The 24,899-nt window shown below is 40.9% G+C and overlaps 1 protein-coding gene across 1 annotated transcript; it reads right to left on the reverse strand.

Moving 5' to 3' along the window:
- Positions 1-1,388: 1,388 nt before the first annotated feature.
- On the reverse strand, positions 1,389-22,943 carry LOC101482312 (uncharacterized). The gene is given in 26 exon segments (XM_076885504.1): positions 1,389-4,392; positions 4,557-4,705; positions 4,901-5,078; positions 5,672-6,244; positions 6,911-6,985; positions 7,360-7,434; positions 7,547-7,708; positions 8,630-8,728; positions 9,119-9,232; positions 10,026-10,218; positions 12,011-12,114; positions 15,128-15,163; positions 16,932-16,970; positions 17,373-17,457; positions 17,600-17,704; positions 17,863-17,953; positions 18,502-18,618; positions 19,025-19,136; positions 19,278-19,358; positions 20,348-20,419; positions 20,942-21,037; positions 21,128-21,231; positions 21,306-21,375; positions 21,499-21,586; positions 22,043-22,168; positions 22,705-22,943. Coding segments are annotated over 26 exon segments (3,258 nt in total). The 5' UTR covers positions 22,800-22,943; the 3' UTR covers positions 1,389-4,173.
- Positions 22,944-24,899: the final 1,956 nt, after the last annotated feature.

The following is a 24,899-nucleotide window of genomic DNA, read 5'->3' on the forward strand; positions in this document are numbered from 1 at the left end:
CATTCTCAGGGTCTCCAGTCCTAAGGTTTATTTCCTGTGTCGTCCCCGGTGATTTGTTCATGTCCCTGAGTTTGTATTATGAATTTCCTGTTTTACTTTGAAGGTCTGTGTCTGTTATCACTGTGTTCAGCTTGTGAATAAGGATCAGCTGTGCTTCCCTCCTGTGTGTCATTGCCTGATTACCTTGTGTGTGTGTGTGTGTGTGTGTGTGTGTGTGTGTGTGTGTGTGTGTGTGTGTGTGTGTGTGTGTGTGTGTGTGTATATAGTGGGTTTTATTATGATTTCAGGTTTGCGCTTTAGTTTTCCCAGTTTAGGTTTCTTCAGTAGCTTCTCGTGTCTCATTGCCTGTTTTTTGTCACTCTGCCACTTGTAAATAAACTCTCACTCATATCATTAGTCGTTGCCTGCATTTTGGGTCCTTTCCTCCGACACCACACGCATCGCCCCGGCAGCCTTGACAAAATCATTCCAAAATGCAACAACAACGTGCAAAATCCAATTTAAAAAATAATGAACAAATATTCTGATAGAGTAGATTCTAAATATCAGCCTAAGAAAGTCTGCATAGCACAGGGAATAAAGGAACCAGCTTCCTTTAGTTGGAGACTAGGATAAACATGCGAAAGTGACTCAGCTCATCATGTAGCACAGGTTGTAACAACATAGTGAATGAAAGTCTGTTTAGGATTAATATGTTCACATGGAAGTGTGACTGTCCCTCTCTATTGAACTTGCAAAGCCAAACCGTTATCACAACATTTCTTCAGAAAACCCTTTAAAGCAAGTCTTTCTGTTGCAGATGGAAGCCCCAGTGCTTAACTGTAATTCAACAAGATAAAAATAAGCTGAAGAGAATTCGGATGAGAGTTTCTCTTTTTCGAAATCATTTCTCTTTTATTAAGTTAACAGCAGTTTTCAGCTTGAAACAGCAGTGCTTAGTGGCATCAGACAACCACTCCACACAGAGTGATCTCTACTGACGTCCAAATCCCCCTCCAGCGAGTCATAGTTGCTGTGTCTTTTACAGCTACTTGGTGTCCACTAGGCCTCACCTCTGTTAATTGTAGTCAATGAGCTCTCCTCTGTGTTTGCGCTGTCGGTGCCTTTTGGAGCATTGCGATCGGATTATCTAATGTAATGGGCTGCAGTGTTATAAGGACTTTCCAGTAGATTGTGCTTTAGTTCTGGTGTGTGAAAAGCTAGCATTTGATTAGCCTGTTGCTTCTCACTAACAAGGCGAGTCTCAGTGTTCCACCCATAGCACTTTATCTAGAATATCTATCCCTAAAAAATGGCAAGGCTGATTATCAAAATGCTAACTGAAGATTCAAAATGCTCTTTTTTCTATACTTTCTATTAAAGATGCACTTTAAAAAATCAACACAGGCTGAAACCACCACGCTTTATTACATACTGCATGTCCTTTTTTCAGCATAATACATCAATTATCAACATCAGAATATATATGGCTCTGATTTCAAGGTACATAAATCGCTCAACAAAATACCCTGTCTGGACAAACAAACGATAGAAAGTGCACAAAAAAAGTTGGTTCAAGTCAACTGCATCACAAGACAGAACGGCTGTTGTGTGTTTTTTGAAAAGGAAAACCAACTTAATTAAAGCTTACATTCAGAAACCTCATCTGAGGACATTTTAAATGGGACAGTATTAATCAGCTCCTCTGGTGCTTACAGAAGTAATGACGCCTCATATTAAAATCTCACACACGCATCTTCATAGAAAAATTAAATAGAAACATATTTGGCACCATATTTTAGCATAGAACATAAAATTCAACTTGCAGTACAACAGTGTTCATACATGGAGGTAATATTTGAGTTTGGCACATTACGAGAACACTTTAAAAAGTCCATGTAATCCTATTTTATTACATGCTCAGCCTTCACTGAAAGGTTTCTAAGATAAGAGTATAAACTCACTGTATGGAACAAGAATTCCTCAGCAATAAAATGATCTTTCTAAAAGCCCACAGAGCCAGTAATCCTCACAGATAGCTACTGACTTGTGATTTTCATGTTACTGATAAAATAGCATATGATTTATGACAAGGAAAGCACCATATTTCCTCGGAGAATTGGGTTGCGGTTCTTCGGCGCCAGAATGGGTAATGAAAACAAATGAGTCGAGCGTGACCTCTGTATAGCCTAACAGACATGATCATATATTGCACTCTAGAAAGAATCACAAGTCACAAAGGGGTTGTCCTGGCCTGTTCAAACCATCAAACAAAAAGTTGGTATATAGATATAGAATTAATAAGGTATTCAGTAATACTATGTTTATTATAACCTCTTGTGTATATTAACATTGATATATAGATTATTTCAACATTATGATATGAAAGATACATATTTATACATTGCTATGAATATAGGCAGCTGCTTCTGTTGAACGGAAGCGGCGCCAGATATAACATAATAACTATTCTACGTATTTTCATCCAAACAAATACAAATAAATGCATTCACACGTGGCCCACGAGGAAAGCCGCTGTGAAACTCCATAGTGAGTATGAATCGAAGCCTCCCATGCACAGAGAGGTTTCAATACAGGTCGAGACTGGTTTCCAAACAGGCCAGCGTGAACCTTAAAACCTCAGGATGCGTGCCGAAAAAGTGCATCCCAGTTTAACCAGAGTTTTTGTTCGATGTGTGGTGCTGTGGGGAAAATGGGTGAAAGAGCACGAAAAGGGAAAACGAAAAATTCGGGGGCTGCGCTGAACATCAATCTGCAACAATACAACAATACAATCTCTTGTCTCCATCCTCTCTACCTCCACACACATAGCTCATTTATATTTGCAGCGATATATATATATATATATATATATATATATATATATATATATATATATATATATATATATATATATATATATATATATATATATATATATATATTTTCACATGAGTATTCTATCATATAGCAGCAGAAACACATACGCACTGTATACTGTAAGGACAGAAAACAAGGAACATACTATTCCTTCATTTCGTGGAATCTGCGTTGACCTCAGTCTGTGGTGGGGCACGGTACTATGTGTTGAGATGTGAGCTAGTGAGCATATCCTTGGGAAAAACTCCAGCGATGTATGTTTGTCAGAGACAAAACCACATGTAAGTTTTACACCTCAGGCTTGACTGGCAAGCTGCCCTGACTCCTTGGTAACTCCACTGTATCTTCCACAGATGTACCAAACCACCAATCAGAACCACGACCCCCTTATTAGGAACAAATACGCAACACTGACTTTACATGTAAATAGCCTGGCTTCATAGACATGCAGGCAATGTCCACCATCACAGATGGATAAATCACTAACAAGTTTAATATCAAATGATGAAACTTTGTGAAGCTCAGTTGAAGAAAAAACCAAAACAACCCCCCCCTCCCAAAAAAAGAGCATTTTTATACTTTATACTTAAAACTCCAGCAGCATGCATTTTGTTTAAAAGAAATGAAGAAATAAAAAGAAATGCCTGTAATCTTATTCATAACATAACTCCACGTTTGTCTATGCAAATTTACTCCACACTGGAACTGAGACGCTCACAATATCCACAATCTTTAAGAGGAAGCAAAATCTGCATCAAGCCACGCTCTAACTCTATTATAATTCTACCGCCAGCTTCACCAGAGTGATCACATAAAACACATCTACAGCCCTGCTCTAACACACTCTGCATGTTCTGCAACATCCCCCAGCCTTCGAAAGCAGGGGACGAAAAACAAAGATGCAGTTCTACCTTTTCACTCCCCTCTGCTTCTGCTCAACACCACTCTGACTACATCGCACTGCTGCCTGCTTCCTCTAACTGAAAACTCGCCTGCAGAACTGAAACGGCACTTTATCACCGTGGATGGTGATGCTGTGATGTCAAGAAAGTAAGTTTTGCACCCAAATGTACAGCAATGACAGAGGTGAGGGTTCTCACACAGAGACCACCAAGGTATAAGAATGCCTGCATCGTCTGGTCTGAGCAGCTACATGCAGCAGACTGTCGCAAGCATGTCTGTCTCCCCAAAGCTGCGGGGGACAGCAAGGTGCCCAAATGGCGCCCTGAAAGGGACCGCGACTGAGCCAAAATGAAGCCTTTAATGGTCAAAGAGCTGCCTGGTTGCCAAACTGTAACACCCAATGGAGGTCGTCTAGAGGCCGGTGAGGTCCACAATCGCCTTGATGAAGATGGTGTCGTCACGAATGTAAGTGTTCTTGCCATCGAGCTTAGAGAGCGGGCAGAAGAGTGGACAGCCGCTGGCGATGTTCATCTCGCTCACGGGTCTCTGGAAGGAGGAGGAAGTGACATCAGGTCGAAAGGCATCGATGATGTGCTCTCTGTTGCTCTGGTCCAGCAGCATCAGCGTAACCTGGAAGTCAAATAAGTAAGAGATTACTGTTGGGATAAAATAGGCAAGTTTCAGCAGAACAAACCTCATTGTGGTCCTTAAAGAAATAAGAACAACAAAAACAGTAGACTGGTCAACAACCAGAAGGGGATACTTGAATGCCTGCTTGTTTCTTAATCTTTTACCTTCTGGTTGAAGGGCCATTTAAGCAGGGCATCACTCAGCCCCCTCATCACCACAAAGAACAAGGACAAGTGGCTGCCACGCCCTGTCCCATCTCCATTAAGATAGATCCGTAGGCACATCTTATAGCCGTACTTGCTGGTATAGAAGGCTGGAAGAGAACAAGAAAGAGAACTAATTATTCGCACAAGACAACAACAGTTTCAACAATTTAGTAATAACTTTTTCAACGATTTTAATTTTGCAGGCATCTATTGCTGCTCTTCTCAAACCAGTTCACTGATCATGCTCCTGGTATTCTAGGCTGATGATTTTGGATCAACACCGTGATAATGCGCAGTGTTACCGGGCGAGAACATGGCAGGGGCTCGGCCTGCGATGGCATCTTGTCTCTTTTTGGCAAAATCTGAAATCCTCCAGATAAAGACGCCGTCAAAGGTGGTGGCGGACATTTCTCTCAGCCGTCCCTCCATCTCTGCGACCGTCAGGTCCTTCAGCCCCACAGTCCGCTCTAGCTGTCGCACCTGGAAAACAAACACATATTCATTAAATTGGATATTTTCCAGCAGTGACTGAACAGCAGCTGAGAGAATAACCAACTAAAAGTGCAGTAGTTTTGGTTGGTTTCACAAACATGCTCAGACATTACAAATGACTAATTCATATTAGCATCAATTCAAGGTGATCAACATCACTCTGCCTTTAAGGAAGAAACTACAAATATTTTGAAAAGACTGAGTTTGTTCAAAGTATCACTTTGAAGCATCTCCAAGCCTTTTCCTGTGTTTTCTAGGATTTTATAAATTGGCAGGCAACAAGTTTTCTCAAAGTAGCAGCCTTTACACACCGGAAGTGTAAAATCTATGCAGGTATTTTGTGTGTGCTAAAAGTATTTTTTAGACTCGCCTATCCTTAAATCAGCCATTCACACCTTTTTTTGTATGCAAATAAACAGATTCAACCACAACCTAAGATCTCTCCAGGATTCTGGATTACATCGATACGGAAGAAAAAGTAATGGTGAATCTAAAAATGAACGGTCCATTGTTGTGTGTTCAGATTTGACTGAGTTAAAACTCAGAGAACAAGGAATGCTGCAGTCATGGCTCGAGCTTACCTTGTTGCTCAGAGCCTCGATCTTATCCTGGTCCAGTTTATGCTGACGGTTGCTGGCTTCCATGGTGGTGGCGAACCTCTCCACCTCTCTGTTCAGGACGCACACCACATTTTCAAACGTGCCAGCTTTGACTTCCAGTTCCGTGCACCTGCGCCCGAGCTCGGCCACCTTGGTTTTCTCGCTGTGAAGCTGGAGCTCCAGCGCTGCGCCCACGGAGCTGGGCAGAGGCGTGAAGGATGTGGACACAGAGAGAGTGGGAGGCAGAGTGGGAGGTGGAGGTAGAGGAACTGAAGCAGGTGGACCAGGAGGTCCAGAGCTGGAAGATGATGAGGATGCGGCGGCGGCGGCTCCCTGCACGGGAGGCCCAGAGGAGGTGGTGCTGAGCTGGGAGACTCTGGCCTCGAGTTCCTTGAGGGATTGTTGGAGTTCCACCAGTTTGTGTCCGGCTACTTCCAGTCCCTGGGGCTGTAGGCCCTCCATGCTAACTTTCATGCCCATAATGTAATGCAGCAGAAGATTGAGGTGCTCATAGGCATATGCGCGCTCATGGTCATGAATCTTTTCCTTCTCCACCTGCAAAAGTGCAACAGAAACCAGAAACAATATATGAATGCACAGAGTAATTACTGAAGTAAAGGAGAACGGTAAATCTAACATAGTCTTAACTCATTTGATTCATTCATTCACATGATTCATTTCCACCAATGTATTGTAAACTCCTGTTTTTATTTTTTTAATTCAAAACATCTCTCACTAAGAATATATAATAGTCTACTGTCTACTATTAGCCGTTTACTAGCTTGTCCCGTTGAGTATTAGCAGCATTTTTTTAAACTTCCACTGTGTTTTGTGTGTTTTTGTGGCGGTTTTCTATTTGCTGGTGTTTTCCTAAGTTGCAGTGACCTCTCAAGGCCACGATAGTTTTTCCAATAACAATTTCAATCCCAAACATTACAATGAATAACACTGCTAACCAAACTGGCTAACTAGCACTTGTGTTTTTAAAGAACTAAGCAGGATGGTCATCCTTAATGCTCAAACTTTCAAAACAATAGTCCACAAACCAAATTGTGACATCACAGTGGCTCTGTTCATCTTTTATATACAGTCACTGGAAAAAAGATACCTCCTCACTCCTCCTCATCTTGGTTCAGATGATGTTTTCTCTCCTATAGTCTCGAATCTGACTGTGTGCTCAAATACTGAATTTGTTATTGAGAAAACAATCGGGCTACTTACAGACATATCGCATCCCACCACATGAAATCGACATGGAGTTCTGAATTTGCTGCAGAATTTGATATGGTCCACATACTGGGAAACAAAAGAAATAAAATAATCAATTTCTCACAATCGATATAAATGATTTTCCATCTGCTGTGTATTAACAGCGAGTGATGAATCAGTTGTGTCTTTTTCTTCTTATATTTGTTACTTTGTATCTTGTGACATTTTACATATTACATCTTCAAATTTGTTTGATTAGTCTGAATATCTTCAGTTTCTTTTTTATTAAACATAAGTAAACATGACAAAGTACATTCATTATTTTCAGAAGCTCAGTTGCATACTCCCTGCCATCACATTTGATTAGTGAAAAAGAGAATGTACAGCAGCTACATGGCCTATGGTCAGTTTTACACCATAAAAGTTTTACAACCTTTTCTGCACGTTGGTCTCAGATTTACCTTTTCTCTGGGTATTTTCTTCTTGGCACAGCCTTCACAGATCATCGGGTACTTGGGGCAGATCTCATCATGAGCCTGAAAAAAACGAAAAGGCAGCAGCGTTTCTTTTAATGCCACACAAATAGCTGCTCTGATCTGCCGCACAGGCCCCGACGAGCATCTTTGGTCTAAATAAATCATTTCCAACCTTGATATTCTTAAAGTGGAACGGCTCCTTGCAGTACTTGCAGTTGAGCGTCCTCTCAGGGCACTCTCGCTCATTATGGCGCTCCTGTTCATTGAAGCGGATTCGTTCTTTGCAGGAGGGGCAGGGGATGATCATGAACTCGCACTTCCCCTCGTGGTTCATCTGTGGAAAGTGGGAGCTTATGCTGAGGTGCTGTGGCAGAATGGTAACCTCTGTTACCTGGGAGGCTTATTTGTCTACGTACAGAACAGCGCTGTAGCTTTAACAATGTTAGATGTTTAGAGTCTTATCCTTCACGCAACACTAGCATTCTGTAACAGGACGATGAGTCCAAAGGTAAAAACCACAGCTATAAAGAACCATCTTCAGCCACAAGAAGGAGAACAACAGCTGCAGATGTTACGGCCCCCAGAGACCAAAGAAAAACATGCAAACACAATTTCCCACAAAGAAACTGGTAGATATAAAGACAGGAAATGTGGCAGCAATATGTTTACATAATGTATGCATTTGTCTAAAGGCAGCTGTTGGACATGTGATACGGAGGAGACTAGATTTAAGTTGTTTAACTTGATTGTGCTTTTTCAAATCTAAACAACAAGCTGTACAAGTTTTATTTGCACCGTGGCCATTATTCCCATTGAACTTCATCCACAGCTGCGAGGTAGTCTACTGGAACCTGCCTGCAACACCCAAACAAACCAGAAATTTGGTGTCCCTGTATTGATGCAATGTCACAATTTGTGATACTATGCTTTATCGATTTTTCCTCCCACTTCTTGAAAGCAGTAGAAATATCTGCTCTGTTTGCACATTCCCACGTTATCCAAATGCCTCCTTTACACCGTTTCATAAATGCACCAGCCTCATTTCCACCTCCCACAGGCTGCTGTAGAAACTCTGTTAAACATCTGTTTGCAATCCAGATTATGGTTGCTCAAGAAGAGCGCCAAGGCTGCTTTGTCTCATGCACACAGTACTCTCCATGCAAGGCGGGGCTAGCGAGCGTTTCAAAGTGACAAAGACAAAACATTAGGCTACCTGGTTACTGAAAAACAAGTGAAGGAAAAAAAGCCGCCTCACCTCGTACTCCTTTATACTTCCTTTCCAAGTGCAGCTTTCATTGATACAAACAGCTGGCAGATTTTCAACTTCCCTTCGAACCGCATTGTCTGGAAAAGCCTGAAAAAAACGAGAGAAAATAAAAAGGGATCTGCTGTTGAGCTGCATCTGTGAAACGCACGTCCAGCTGCTGTGTTCATCAGTGTCAGAAAAGCTGCACATTCAACACATGCACGCAGTTACTTTACTGTAAGTTTACATATGATTTAATTTGGTGACGATTATATTATCTAAGCATTAGCTGAAACTCATAATCACCAGCATCATCACGCTGCTGTTACTACTGCACAGACTGCACATGATGTAAACGGGGCAACACGCAGAGCTCACGTCAGACATATTTTAACTTCAGAAGCTTGTTTTCTGCTCTTTTTCTTTTAATCTTTCACCAATTCAAATCAAGGTGATTCGTTTCATTTTTTAAAAAGTAATCGAAAAAAGAGTACTCACACATCCTTGTTTTAAAATCGAGGTAGGGTCCTCAAAAATATCCTCTTTGATGCAAGCATTGCATTTCTGAGGTCCATTACTGCAATTAAACAACAACATAGCCAATAATTTATGCTACTGACATATGCTATGACAACTTAAATTATGAGTTAAAGATTTAGCTGCTGATTTATATGCACTTTAAAGATATTAATAATATTAGCAGCTCCCGATCATGTTTGTGCTTTTGGTGCATTTTTTAATGTACTTTATCAGAACAGTAATAGAGTCAGTTCATGGTTATTTATGCTAACATTCTGTCCACTGGGCTCATGAGTAAAAATCTAGCATTTTATGCCATGTTAGGCAGGATTCTGTCCTACAGCCGACCCATCCAGCCTATGGAAGAACACTGCAAATCGAGCTCGTTAGCTTCAGCTGATTACTTTCAGCTCCACGCCCTCATCCAAATATGATCAAGTCTCTGTCATCGAAGATATTTTACAGAGATGCATCAATGGTGTCAAAGCAAAGAGATCCACTCAAGAAATACTGAACCGCTGACAATGTGGTTTTACAGCTTTTGACAAAGAATAAGCAACACACAAAGAATCAGTGACACATCAGTCTCCCACTTCAGTGGGACACTAATAACACTAATCCAGTGTAAGCACTAATTTATTACCAGTTGAGCGCTAATTACTGCTGGAATTAAATAGTGCTGGATTAGAATCATTTAAGTAGTAATTAACTTTTTCATTTCTCTTAGCCCGATAGAAGCTCTAAAAGCAGCTCCCTGAAACTGAACAAAGGAGAATGAGCAACATTACTATATATTAAATGATTAAAGTTTTTTTTTTTTTTAATCTAAATATTTACAATCACTTCCAAAGCACTTATTTTAGCCTTTGGCCATTCCACTCCTCACCTCACAGTCCTGTTAAAGCAGTAGGAACAGAAGCGATGTCCACACTGGGCTTGGAAAGGCCGTCTGAGGATATTGTGGCAGCAGTTGCACAGGTGTTTGTCCTCCAGCTTGTTGCCCAGGATCTTCTTGGGGAAGCCGGGCTTATTGCTCTCCATGGATGAAGGAGGGGACGGTTCCTGTGTGGCCATGGTGTCTGTTCACACGTCACACCTAGGAAACAAGCGAAATGTCAAGCCTGGGAGGTGCAACAGTTTCACTTTCAGAGTCCATTTGGATTGTCATTGTTTTTTTTAATCACACCCAAAAGGGAACCAATACTCTACATCTTTAAAACCAAGTTTCAATATTCATATGGCCATTAAAAGTCCAGGATTGCATTTTCTGGTTGGTATTTAACCCATGCCTTCATATTCACATTCATTATCCTTTTGATTAGCCACAAATTTAAAACCACCTGACAGGCCAAGTGACTAATAGAAGTTTTCTCATTGGAATACAATGGCATTTACATGGATGTTACTTTGTTACCTTTATACTGTGGGTGCTGTTGTTACTTTTAAGTAATAAAAGTGTCTTTCAGGGCAGCACAGTGGTTAGCACCATCACCTCATAAGGTCCTCTCTCTGTGTGGGTTCAGTGTGTTCAGTCAGTGGTGTACTGCCAAAGTCCAAATACAGGGTTAACCGGTGATCCTAAATCAGCAGTAAATGTAAGTGATTGTCTGCGTTCCCCCTGTGACAGACGGGCAACCTGTCCAGGGTGTATCCTACTTCTTGCTATATGATGGCTGAGGTAGACTTAAGCCCAACCAATCCAGCGGATGGATAAATAGGGGAATGAACAGGTGGACAGATGGAAACATTGTTTTATTTTTATTCCAAGCACAATAAGATATATATAAAATCTTAGGATTTTAACTCATTGACCTAAACGTTTGGTGGACGCATGGACTAGAATTACTGTAACCAAAAAATCTGAAGAGTTTTATGATGTGAGTGTATTTCAGTGGCTTTGCTATTAAACAATACAAATATAACTTTAATGCTGTACTTTTGAATTCAGATAAACTAATTAATACAGTGTTAACTATAGCTTACTGATGTTTGCACGGCTATTAAAGCTATTTAAAATGAAGGAAGCATTGCTGTTTGATCTATAAAATGTCAAAAATAGTGAAAATCGTTTTAGACTGTCCTGAAGTCCAAGGCAATGAAATTTAAAATAGCTTGCTCAACAATAGAAAAGCAATCCAGCACGGCAAATAAAAGCTGGCAGCTTGAAAACTATTGCAGAGACCCAGTATAATGTTTGGGACCCCTGGGTTTCTGGGGCTCTGGAGCAGCTGTGATCCAGAGCTGGCTGGCCTTCTTCTTGACATGACTACATGATGCTCATGTGTGTGGCAGAGCATCACAGGCCAGCTGGAAGGCCCACACCCTTTGTTTACATTTCCACTCCGCATCCACGGCTCCTTGCTGCTCACTTGGAACAAAGTGGCGAGGATCGTGTCTCTCTCTCTAGTCCAGCAAACACGCGCTCAGCTCAGCCTGCCCAGTAACGATGCTGACAAATGGCACATCCATTGTCTCTGCTCTCCTTCCCCGTCGCTGTTGCTAAGCTATCAGCATCCGTTAGTCAGAAGTAGTACCCAGCATACCGCCACGCCCCTTTGAAATCTCAGGCTTGCTGCCTGCAAGAGACCATTTACTGGAAAAGCCTTTTTTCCCCTTTGGCGAATGCTGTTGCAATCAGCAGAGTTTGGACTCACCAGCGATTTATTCTAAGCTGTCATCGCGTGCAGAGGCTGGGAGATCACCTTTCCTGGTCGCAGGTTGACGCTCGCGCTCTGTGCCGATATTATATGTGGTTTTGCAGCCGGCTGGAGGTGTTTTCTTGAACCTTAGCCACATAATATAGATGTGGACCCCAAGCGCGATGGCTGTTATTGTCCAATATCGCCATTGCACTTTCAGATTGGGCGTTACGTCATGCGAGGGGCTGAACGCGGGTTGAGAGGCAGACGAGATGTAGAGGCGTCCGAGTCATTGGTCCACAATCCAGAGGAGGCGGGCTGCTCTGCTGCCGGAGACTGTAATGTAATGGGCCCGTTTACACTGGCCGCAAACAGTGACGTCGGTACCATTTATTCCAGAGCTGAGGGCGCGAGTACTCCCTGCAGTATTCTCCTGAACGGCAGGTGTCGCTGTTTAGACACACCCGCCACAACAGCGCTGGTGTGCGTGTTTGCTCATATGACTGTTGTGTTTTTTCTCTTTATGTATTATTGTAGTCTACCTTATCATATAAAGCGCGTTGAGGCGCCTGTTGTCGTGATTTGACGCTGTATAAATAAAATTCAATTGAAATAGGGGGTGAAATCCGGAAGCAAAAAAATCGCGAATTTTATAAGACAGTTTTTTTTCCTGACAACCAATTTTTTTCAGTCTGTTTCAACATGTATTTCTATCATTTGTAAATTTCTGAGCATCTGTACTGATATATCATTAAATGTACTTTAAAAACCATTCACTGCGCTTTTCATGGCCTCAAATTGGGCCCAATATGTAGTACAGTACAGTACAGTAGTTGAATGACTAAGTACATGTATTAGTGTGATTAGCATGTTGAGCTGCTCAAGGTTTTTTTTCTTTCTACAAAGTACAATGCAAAGTAGGGAATGAAGTACAAATACTGAAAGTCACCCATTTTGTAACTGAATACTGCACTGTAAATACTCTTTTTAAAGTAATGTTTTGTTCATTTACATGATGACTTTTTCACATTTTACTTAACTGCAACTACACCCTCCATGTATTTATACACCACTTTGCATTTAATCATTAGTTATTAATATAACTCTGGCTCTCATCCAGAGAGCCCTCACACCCAACCAGTCACGACAGATGGTAGCCACCTCTGAGCCCGAGGTTTCTTCCTTTGAAATGGGAGTTTTCCCTTCCCACTGTTGCCAAGTGCTCACAGAGGGTCATCTGATTCTTGGGGTTTTATCTCTAATGTTGTAGGGTCTTTACCTTATAATATACCATGTCATGAGGTCACTGTTGTTGGGATTCGGTGCTATATAAATAAAACTGAATGGAACTGAATTTGTACTTTATTGTTGTAACTGAGTAAACTTACCTTACGGACAATTTTAATTTCAATCACACAATAAAGGTCCCTTAAATGTCACACATTTTAAAGAGGCATACAATAGGCCTATATATATAATTTTTGGTGAATTTGACCACATGTCCACTCTTACCTGTTTCTTTTTGCTCTCTCTTTGCTGTGTTCATCCTACTCTCTCCCTCTCTATCCACCTCTCTCAGTCTTTGTGCCGTCACCCAAAACTTAAACATAACAGTGAATAAAAGGCGTACACTGATCCATTTCAGTTTATAGCAATATTAAAGCTTAATGCAGGCTGCTGCTGGACAGGTAACATAATTTTGACTTGCTGTCACCTGGAATGTTAAAATGAACTGATAATCTCTAGTGATTTGGGGTAGCTAATGTTGGTGACACTATTTAGAGAACAAATAAAAATAAGGGGACACTTTATAAGTCACAGCAGCATCCTCATCATCGGAACAGTTTGAACTATGTTTCAGTTTTAAATGTCCATCACTTATTTCTCAACATAAAATTACAAATAATGTGGTATTATCAACGATTATGGTGCATAATGTTCTGAATTGAAATCAGAGAAAACTACACAAGGACAATGCTGAGCACCATTACTGAACTGTACTGAAGTGTGACTGAACAGCAGTTCACAAATGCAAGATAACATTCAATGCAAAGATTAAAAAAACAAGATCAATATGTTTTCTGAGGCCGAGCTTGTTTAAGATGGGAATTTTGGAGTAACACGTTGCCATCCAGATGACGTCTTTTTCAGGTAAGGTGTGGCTTATGTCAAGAAGCCAGTTCCAAATCACTTTCTCCATGTATTACTCCATGCCAAACTGGTCTACCTTTACCTGTCACCCAATAAAAACACTGTAGGGGAAAAATTACAACAAAAACAAACTCCCACTGCAGAATTTTAAAAAGCGCACACATTAGTCTTTTATTTGTGGTAAAGTGTTATTGTACACTGTAGTAAAGAGAGTTCTTCTTTCACTGCTGTGAGCAGGCCAGTCATCATGTTCTTGGGTTACATCGGTGCTGTTTGCATTCATTTGTCTGTGGTCTGCAGGCGCGTCACCTGGCTGAGTGATCAGCCTTATGTAACCTGGTGCTCCTAAGTAAAAAAGCTGTTAACGCCAGTTTCAAGAAACACTTCATGAAAAACCGTTTATTTTAGAGCTGTGATACAATCACAAAGGCACAAGCTGTGATCTGAAGGGTCACAACTAAAGTTAAACACATTTTTTTTTTGTTTTTCATACACACAAACAAAGTGAAAACAGAATGGGAACAGGGTAAATGCAGTACACGCTGCTAGGTTTGAGAAACTATACAATTGCATCTGAATGAAACAGCAGTTGGTTCGTATGAAAATTAAAAATTCCACACTTACAATAAAAAATATATTTTAAACTCTGATTTGCTCTTACTGTTGTGTGATTTCACAAAGCAAAGTGTATATTTATACATATCTGTTGACATCACACCATAAGAACAAGCTGAGTGTTGTACAATCTTTTGATGAGTGAGTCATAAGCATGATAAAAATATAACTTACTGACATTTTAATGCTGACAAAAACATTGACCTTGACATGAAATAGAACCTTTGGACCTGACAACTTATTAACAATCTTACTACTGTGAAATGTAACATGAAAGCTAAATAAATAAAACATAGTCACTTCGCTAACACTACCACTAGCAAACTAGCACACTGCTTCAGCACAGCTTTCTGTTAAAAAAAAGTGATCAAATAGTCCTGAGTGCAAAAGGGAAAGAAGTCATTATTGCACAATTTCACTTCACACAGTCTAAAGAATGCTTTGTGTATGAGCTGTCCATGCTTTGGCAAGAAAGTTATGACCAAATCTGATCACGGCTGATCTGCACAGCTCAAGCACGATCTCTTCTACACAGCACTCGCTCTTCTCTGTGGACACTACAACAGACCACAGTCTTCTTTTAAGTCTCCTCCAGGAGTTTCTGGAGGTTTTTCTGAATCTGTGGTGTGGAAAAAACAAACGCAAGTGAGGGATACTTTATAATTCACAATTATGTTAAACATGTTGATTAGCTTAGCTTAGCATAAAGACTGGGTCCTTGAAGGCAACAGCTGGCTTTGTACAACTGTGGTTAGATTTAAAATGTGACACCATCAATCATCATTTCATTCCCAGTAAAATATTTCTGAAGCCAAGACTTCTGAAATTTCTTTTTTCTAAAATGTGCATCTTAATAAAAGTCACCTTCACCATAGTCTTACTGAATCTCTGTTTTTCTGTTTTTTGTACCTTTCTGTTTCTATCAGAATGAATGTAATGTAAATAAAAAAAATACTATAAACAAAAAAACCAAAATGTTGTGGTTTTACAAGGAGTCACATTTCTGGGTGTGATGTCATTAAAATGGGGGCAAAAAAGATGATCCTACACTCGCATCTTCAATCCAGCTGCGCCAGGTTACAAAGGTCAAGAGGTGCACACACGCGTACAAGGATTGTCACACGGTGAGCGCTTTGGCCCCAATAATTAAATCCATGTGCACAAATAAATATTTAAGTAGTAAATAAATATAGTATAGTCGTTTTTGGGGTTTTTTGCACTTTATTATGACAGCGCCATAGTAAAGTGCATACTGCATCCAGGACAGAAACAATTGCATTATGCTGTTAACACAACTTCAGCTCTTTGCAGGCACCTGCACAGATAGCATGCTAATGCTAAGCTAGCCAAGAACCCAGAGTGATGTTAGCTGAATGAATCCTGACCCCAGCCTAGCAGCCAGACTCTGAACTTCAACAGGTACTGTCTGATGACAGACTGATGAGCAGTCAGTCTGCAGCCTCCTGTTTGTGATCGCTTTAAAGCTTCTTCATGCTGGTTTTGATCTTTGCTTTGTGTTCATATCTAAGAGAAAGATCATATTTGTGTCCTTACTGATGGCGATGGTGGTGACTGTCAGGCAGGGTCAATGAGAATCAATAACTGATATTGAAAGTGGAATCAGTTAAATTCTTATCAATTCCCAGTCGTGCTTTCTTTCATTTACTACATTAGCATTTCTATGTCGTTTAGAAAAATGACTTCTTTCTCATTAGGGTTAAAAGTGTAGTTAAACTTCTGTACAGTAACAAAAAGAAGAGTTTCACTGGTTTGGCTCGCTTAAGATTAAAGTGGGCTGTATGTGGCCCACAATGTAAAATGAGTTTGCTATCCCTGGTCTGTCACCCTTATACATGTTTTTAGTATTTTCACCTGTTTCAGTATTAAAGGGAATCCTGACTTTGCAATCAGGAGAGAACAGCACAGTCAGTGTCAGTCAGAGTGACAGTAAAGCAAAGAAGGTACAATTTATTAGACTGGATTCCCTGGATTTGTTTTAGCATTACTGGTTTATGTTACATTTTTCTATCACACTGCTAAAAGTCTCCTGTCAACAGTGCATTGCGCAGTACTGACTGTCTGTGTTGATTGCATTTACAGCTGCTTGGAATGAGGCAAAGTGCACTAGCTGCAGAGGGACATCAATATTAAGATGATGTCATATGAGGAGGACAGCACCTCTGAGGGCACATCCAGGCACAGCTGCTTACAGCTTTCCGGTGTGATTGGCTACTTTAAAATGCACTAGTTTGGCCAGAAGTTATAACCCGACCAATATATTGGCCCCGCAGCTATTTGCTGATATATCAGTATCAGCATTTGTAATGGCCAGTAAATACAAATTTAAAGAGTAAAGAAGCAACAGGAAAAAAAAAACCTGCAGCTACCTTAAAGCTGTTTGCACAGTTTGTCCACCAGGGGGCACTCTGCAACACAACAATAAACAGCTGATCCGAGCAGAATCGGCCAGAAGGTAAATGAGCGACTTGATAGCACAATAACGGAAGAATATTTTTAAACTGTATTGTCATATAATCTTAGAAATAACTCGTAAGTTACTTTAAATAAGAAATGCTATGAATATCTATTTTGTTTCGGATATCTGAGAAAATATCAGCCAATACTCCAGATTTCTTAATCACATAAATATCAGTATCAGTCTTAAAAATCCTATGTTGTTCAGGCTCTAATTATTGCTTTGCTGACTCTATTATAATGACAAATCAGCCAGATCTAGTTTGCAATATTTTAAGTTCAAATATTATATCTAACAATACAATTTTTATTAGCACCTATAACTGCTGTTTAGCTCACAAAATCTGACAAACCTTCTCCAGCTTGAACAGGTTGGTCGACAGTTCCCCGTAGATCTCAGCATTCACTTCATCCTGTGACCTTTGGCTCGCAGTGTTGCTGCATTAAGATTTACACCAAATTATTAACCAAATAATGAGAAAGTTGCGCTACCTAAGAAAAACCATGCATTTGGAAATGTGGTGAATATGTGTATTTCACAATCCTTAAAGTTTCTAAAGAAGTTTAAATCCTTACTTACTCACTGTACATATGTTCTCCTGTTGAAACCAAAGAGTTCAAACGTTGCTCGAGAGCCACAATCTTGAACGCCATGTAACAGGAGGACAAGACAAGAACGCCGACTCTGTTAAATACACAGAAACACAGTGAAACACGAGGATTCAAATCATAGCCAAAAAGAACAGTCACTAAGCCAAATGATGTAAATGATTTTGACATCCTAACAAGTGTCTGTCAGACTGCTCGGGCTTCTCAAATTCCACATAATGAGAGGCTGCTCACAGAAACAGATAGATGAGGAGGATGGCTTGTAATGACATCGGCTGTGAGGACTTGTCTTTTGGAGAAGCTCCCCGCGCTGGCTTGCTTGGGTCTACATGTGAAAGCAACAAAGGAAAAAAATGAGTATCTCTGGTAATGTTCATCAACAAGGCAAGGAACTATTTAGAAAGAAATAAAGAAATGTTACAAATACTTTATGATAGAATGTCAAATTTCTAATTTCTGTGTTCTGCATCTGTTTCCACAAGACACGTGTGCCTCTAACTGTAGCATATACAACAGTATGAGTATGTCAGCTGTCTTTAAACTTGGTCTTTAAACTATTGGTTATCAAACAAAGAAGATATGACATGCTGACTGGTAAGCTGGGGTGTGATAGCGGCAGGCTGGGATATTGAGCTGTTCTCAGGCCTTCTTTTGTAGTTTGCAGATATAATGTACAAATATAATTCTTCTAATTTTGTCAAAATAGGTTTATTAATAAAGGTCAGTGGCAAAAGCGTGGATTATCCTGATATCCAACTGAAACTTTTCCGTTTATCAACATTCAATAGCTCCTGCTAAACAGTGAAATCGAAGACTACAGAAGCATTAACAACAAAGCATCTTTTCTTTTTTAGAAAGCCATTATCAAAGTACCGCTCTTGAGGGCGGGTCCGTGCTTTTGGCTGGGAGTCTGGAGGTGAATATCTGCGTGGACTGAAACTTCTCCGCTCTTCGCTGTGTTCAGAAATGTGCCTGGGAGGCCGCTGAAGTCTGCTCAAAGCAACAGAGAAAAACGCTGTGACTCCAGTGGCTGGCGACTTTGAATAAATGTTAAGAGGCTAACAAGCTCGCAAATGTGACAAGTCCTTTTAGTCTGTAAAATAGAAAAAACTAATTGTGTCAGTGCTGATGGCTGTCATTGAGAATAAAATGGAGATTACGTTAATTATTTAATGAGATTTCTTTCTGTGAAAAGTGTCTTCACTATAATAAAAACAAAGTCCCAGAGGCTCACTTGGCTTGACTCCAGCTAAATACTAAAGGCTGTCTAAGCCACAGTGACACCTGACACCCCTTACAGAGACAAACAATGACTCTACAAACTGTGTACAGTAGATTAGAGCGAGTACACAGTAGCTATATAATTACACAGGAGGAAAGAAGATGGGTGACACACCAGCTAACTTGTCATAATCTGGAGTCTGAGACCCGGAGCTGCTGCTCTCCATCATTTCCTGCCGTCTCTGCTGCACAACTCCATCGAGGTCAGAGAAGTCTCTAGAAAAGTCCTGCAGCCCACATGAAACATGGGTCACCACATACAATGTAGGCGTTGTATCACATGAAAACAAGCTATGTGTATAGCTCTTTCTATCGCAACAGAAAATAACAAATAAACATCTCAGAAAAAGAACAGACCCCTTACTGACCAGAGGAAGTGACGATGGGCACTTGATTCTGAAGCTGTTTTCACAAGAGGAAGTCACGGGGCTGCCACAGGACTTATCCACCTGTAATGACAACAGACTTAGCTGGTATTGACTTATGAAACTGTCTGCAAACAGTTGCCTATTCAGACAGAATCCAGCAGCAGAATTCATTTGGTTGTCTGTTTCTATGCACACAACGTGCAGAAAAATGAAGTCACTCCCTCCGTTTTGGTTAGACGCTGCCTTTTCACTATTTGCTTTAGCAAAGTTTTCATCTGCATTAGCAAACAGTTGCCTATTTAAACACACGTGAGGAAAAAAAGATAAGCTAGAGTTGTGTGTTTACAGGCATTTAGTGAACATATTTCTCTCCCTTTAGCTGACTAAATTAAAAATCACCCCCTTCCATTTGCTTGCAACTCCTGCATTGAGTACCTGGCTCTTTAGCAGCTAAATGCTAAACTGTCTCTGTTAGCTACTTGCTAACTAGTTGCTAACTTTTGAATTTTGATACTTTTCAGTACTGGGCCTTTGCTAGAGCCCAGTATTGGATTTAGACACAATTTAATATACACAGAGTTTACAGTGTAACAAGAGAGGAAGCTGGAACACACTAATGTTTAATATACTGCGTCCAAGATACAAAGTAACTTCTGGTAACTGCCCAGTCTTAAAGAAACACAGAAGAGAAAGAAAGTACAGACACTCTCTAAAAAATGTAGTTAATTTGATTTATTAAAGTGCAAAGAACATGACGTGTTTCAGCAGTAATGCCTGAATTATGGTTCAGCAGGAACTCTAACTGGAACGTTCCACATGACCTGACGAGCACATCTCGACAAATGTAACAACACCTCAGGTTTACGTAGCCTGCAATGACTCGAATGGTGTGGAAGGTTGTGGTGCAGGGTGAAGAGAAAATGCTCAGTGTTTTTGTAAAGTAATATATTCTAACTTACAATGGTTGTGTTGTAAATTAGGACGTAGATTTCCTGCAGAAGACTAAATGTAGCTAGCTAATGAATACCGCTAGAACAAGTTGCATAACCCGTATAGAAGATGCCATTTACCTCTAAATGAAGGCAGATTGACTTCAGGAGCTTGTAGGTGGCGTTTCGAGAGAGGAATGACACAAACACATGCTGGAAAAGAGAGATTTAGCATCACTTTCATTTTAATTCCATTTTACTTTTAGCATATACTGCAGAAGCGGCATTTGGTGACTGTGGAGATATAAAATTCCCCTTTTAACAGGAAGTAAATGGTAAATGGCCTGTATTTGTAGAGCGCTTTACTTAGTCCCTAAGGACCCCAAAGCGCTTTACATTTTTCAATCATCCACACACTGGTGATGGCAAGCTACATTGTAGCCACAGCCACCCTGGGGCGCACTGACAGAGGCGAGGCTGCCGGACACTGGCGCCACCGGGCCCTCTGACCACCACCAGTAGGCAACGGGCAAAGTGTCTTGCCCAAGGACACAACAACCGAGGATGTCGGAGCCGGGGCTCGAACCGGCAACCTTCCGATTACAAGACGAACTGCCGACTCTTGAGCCACGATCGCCCTATTGACTTCTAACAGAACAAGACTCAACTACAGCCCCCCATCTGCCAGGTAGCGGGTTGAGAGGAAAGTCGGGGAAAAGCTGACTGCATCATTACCTGTTCACTCGGAGTTTCGATCACGAGGGCGTTTGGCACTAACAGCGCTGTTTTCGTTTTTTTGATAAGTGTCACGGACATCGCCGGGATTGAAATCTGTGAAGGACAAGACCTCATGTTCTTTAACAAACAAGCTAATCGCAAAGATTTCAGATAAATTCCTCACTAGAGTTAACAGTGACGTACCTTGGTATCTTTGCCAAAGACTTTGGAGTGGAAGCAGATCCAGTTATCAGAGACAAACAACTTGCCCTGATACAAAATATCTCTCTGGAGGGCACAAGTGTAACCTGTTGGTTACATTTTCACATTAATACTGTCACATTCCTTTGTTTTTTGCCTGAAAGCAAAAGGTGAAACTTACTTTGCTTGAGCTGCTCATCTTTGCTGACCTCCTTAAATAACTTATGGAACTGGGTGTTTGTTTTTGACAACTGAAAGGCAAAGTTTTAAATTATGAAAATGGCAAATGTATATACATAAAAACAGTTTGGGGTTTGGTGGTATTTGTCAATGGATCAGTATGTGGGTTGTTTTTGTTGTTGTTGTTCTTTTACCTGGGTAGGCTGCCATTTCTTCCTTTCAAACTTTGTTTCTAAGTCACATGGACTTAGCACTGGCGAAAGCTGCTCCACAGGTTTCAGTCTGGCAAATGAAAGGTCAGTGTTTACAGTTAACTATCATGGCAACACCTGAGGAGGACGAGTAACAGTAACTGCAGAAGGAAAAGTACTGTCACAGATTTATAACTCAAACTATCACTAAACACTGTTATCAGGCAAAAAAGTAAACCCCTCTAATTTGGCTCCGCAGCGTGTCATACGTGGTTAAGTAAAAGCTGCTTGAACAGCAGCAACATAATCAGTAAACAGCTCTCTGGTCGTGCAGGTATGTAGGAGGATGGGCGCAGCTGCAGAGCTGCAGTAAAAATGGAAAACTAGCACATTTTGAACTAAAAAACAAGTCCAAAAAAATCCTTTCTTTTCACTTTAATTTAGTCCTTTTATGTTTGACATTAAAATGAACTTGTTATTAATTTATTACTTGTCATTAAAGGTTTATATAGTGCTTATAAACAATAAAAATATACACATTGTCCACCTGACGCCGAGTGGTTTCCTCCTGCTCTTGGACTGGTCAGACGCTGTCTCCAGACAGAGCTGGAGGTCCCCAGGTGACCTTCCGTGCTTCCGCTGCCTCCCTTCGCCTCCATTGTCCACCTCAGACCTGCAGACATGACACAGTTAAGTCGCTGCTCTCTGTTCTCCTGGGAGAAGCTGGCAAACTTGTGCCGTAGCGAACACCTCTCACGTAATCTTTAAACGTTCTCAAAAAGCAGCTGCCTCAGGTTTCCACTTGTCTCTCCCCGTGCTCGTATTACCCGGTGTTGCTGTAATGGTTTATATCACAGGAACAAAACATGTTGGGGCACCGAGATTCTGGAGATTCCCATTCAAACGCACAGAAACATCTCTTTGAGTTAAAGAGACGGGGCAGGCGTAAAATTGGCCTTCGGCGCTACAACATAACTTTTGCCATCTGGAATGCAAATTAACCCTATCTTGGCTGTATTTCGTGCCACGTACTCGCTAAATTCGTGCTTTTACAGAGCCAGCAGAGGCCTTTAATTCAAATCCACACTCTGAAGCAGGATGCAGATGCAAATAAGCCCAACGCTTAAACCCCCACCCCCATCAATCGCTTTCCCCCAACTTAAACTGAAAGGCAGCCTCGGGCCCTGGCTGCATCTTTCCCACACTCACGTCGAGCGGTTCCCTCGGGAGTCCTTGCAGGGAAGTTGTTCTGCTGAGAATAACGGGGTCAGAGGTCTGTCCGCCTGCTCGGTCATCAGTACCATATCTCATACTTCTGCCATCGGCTTCTGCTTTCGCTCTCGCGCCGCAGATAAGGGAGAAGCTTCAGGAAGGATTTAAAGTTTGGGACAATCGGTCTGTGGACCAAGAAGCCACACAGAGGAGGAGCCGGGAAGGGGGAGGGAGCAGCTGGGACCAACGTCAGGAGCAACAGGGAAAGAGCAAAGAGGACTCCTGCTGGGACAGGCTGTTATCTGCTTGTAATAAAATGCTCACGCACACTAAATGTTACGTCAAAGCTTTGCGTAAGCTTTAAGTGAAGGTTTCCAGGACTCCTCTGAAAGAGTGACTGTTTCCCTCACCAAATGTTTATACGCTTAAAACTCCAGAAATGTGATTGTACTTATGGTAGACCTCCAGCAGAGGGCAGCAGAGTGTAAACCGTGATAAATGTGTTTTCAAGTGAGATTACCTGAAACTATTCTCTCGGTTAACCGTTCACCAAAGATCGCCTGTGTGCCGAAAAGTGATTCCCAGTGTTTCTATTTGTTTTCTATTTGTAATGCTTTTGCTTATACTGATAAATAGAGCAGGGGTGTCAAACTCATTTTACATCGTGAGCCACATAATGCACACTTTGATCTTAGGGGGGCAGACAAGTGAAACTCGTCTTTCTCTCAGTGCAGAGAAGTTTAACTGCACATTTAATCTCTCAGATATCCCAATATAAGAGGAAAAAGTTCAATTTATCAGTGGGCGTCATCTGAGTCTTTGGTTCTGGGTCCTGGGCCTTATGTTTGACATCCCCGATGCCCCTTGTTGTCCCTACATTATAATCAGGGCAGTCCTTTTTGGCTGCTTAAAATATCTTCAAAGAACTGTGCTGTTATATTTGTTGCAATTTCTCTTTAAAAGAGACATGTTTTAATGTCAGGGACACTTTTCAGCTTCATAATTATTTATGAAGCTGAAAGATTATATAAAAGTGAGTTTACCAAAAAAAAAAAAAAAAATGAATGCAGTTTCTGTGACAGAAGTGTTCTTTCTAGCTTGGTGTACAGATTTTAGGCTAGAAAGTTACAACAATTTAAATACCAGTATTATTTATTTATTTTGGCAATTGTTGACAATAACATTTCTGGTTTGAGATGGGGAGGAGACACAAGTCCGGAGGGTTGTATTAGGAATAGGGGAAAAAGCCTGTACCATAGCAAATATGCGAATCCATCTGAAGTAGTGATCCCAGAGCAGCTGAAAGAAACAACAACAAAGAGAGACAATCCATGATCACATTGTAAGGATGCAAGTAAATAGGTAATGCAGAGAAAATTGTACATGTCATGTAACAGCTATACTATAACAAACTTGAAAGTTTCCAGAAGATTTTACATTTAAAATATGTAATAGTTTCAAAAAATTGCAACTGAGTCTTCAGATCACATCCAGTTTGATTAGTATTGTGTATTATGCAATCAAGACTCTTTATTTGTGGAGTAAAAAACACACGTGCCTGTTGGTCTTTTTTACTTCTGCTGATCTCTTCTCAGTAATCATGGGTAGAACCATCCTTGTCTATGAACTTGGCCTCCTTTAGACTCCAACTTCAAACCTGTAAAGTTTTGTGACCTGTGTGAATGATCCTCAGCTTCCTGTTCTTAGCTGACAGCAGTGACACTTGGTGTGGTCTTCTGCTGCTGCTGCTGCAGTCCACCTGTTTCCAGGTACTATGTGCTGTGCATCCAGAAATGCTCTTCTGCGTACTGATTGTAACAATATCTGAGTTGCTGTTGCCTTCCTGTCAGCTAGAATCAGACTGGCTATTGTTCTCAACATATTATATCTCTGAGAAAATTGTCACCCTCTGGATATTTTTTCTTTTCTTTTCTTTTGGACCATTTTATGTAAACCCTGGAGATGGTTTTATGGGAAAATCCCAGCACATCAGCAGTTTTTAAAATAATCAACCCAGCTCATCTGGCATCTGAAGTCACTTAAATCACCTGTGATTAAATCACCTGTGATTCTGTGAAGTGGCCTTTGAGTGTGTGTGGTGTGTGGAGGATATTTTTTGGTACACTTTGGACCCTCTGAGCATTATTTAAACACCACAGCTCACATGAGATATTTTTGCTGGCCACGTCTAT

The sequence above is a fragment of the Maylandia zebra genome, linkage group LG7 (assembly GCF_041146795.1).
Source record: "Maylandia zebra isolate NMK-2024a linkage group LG7, Mzebra_GT3a, whole genome shotgun sequence".
In the NCBI taxonomy this organism is placed as follows: domain Eukaryota; kingdom Metazoa; phylum Chordata; class Actinopteri; order Cichliformes; family Cichlidae; genus Maylandia; species Maylandia zebra.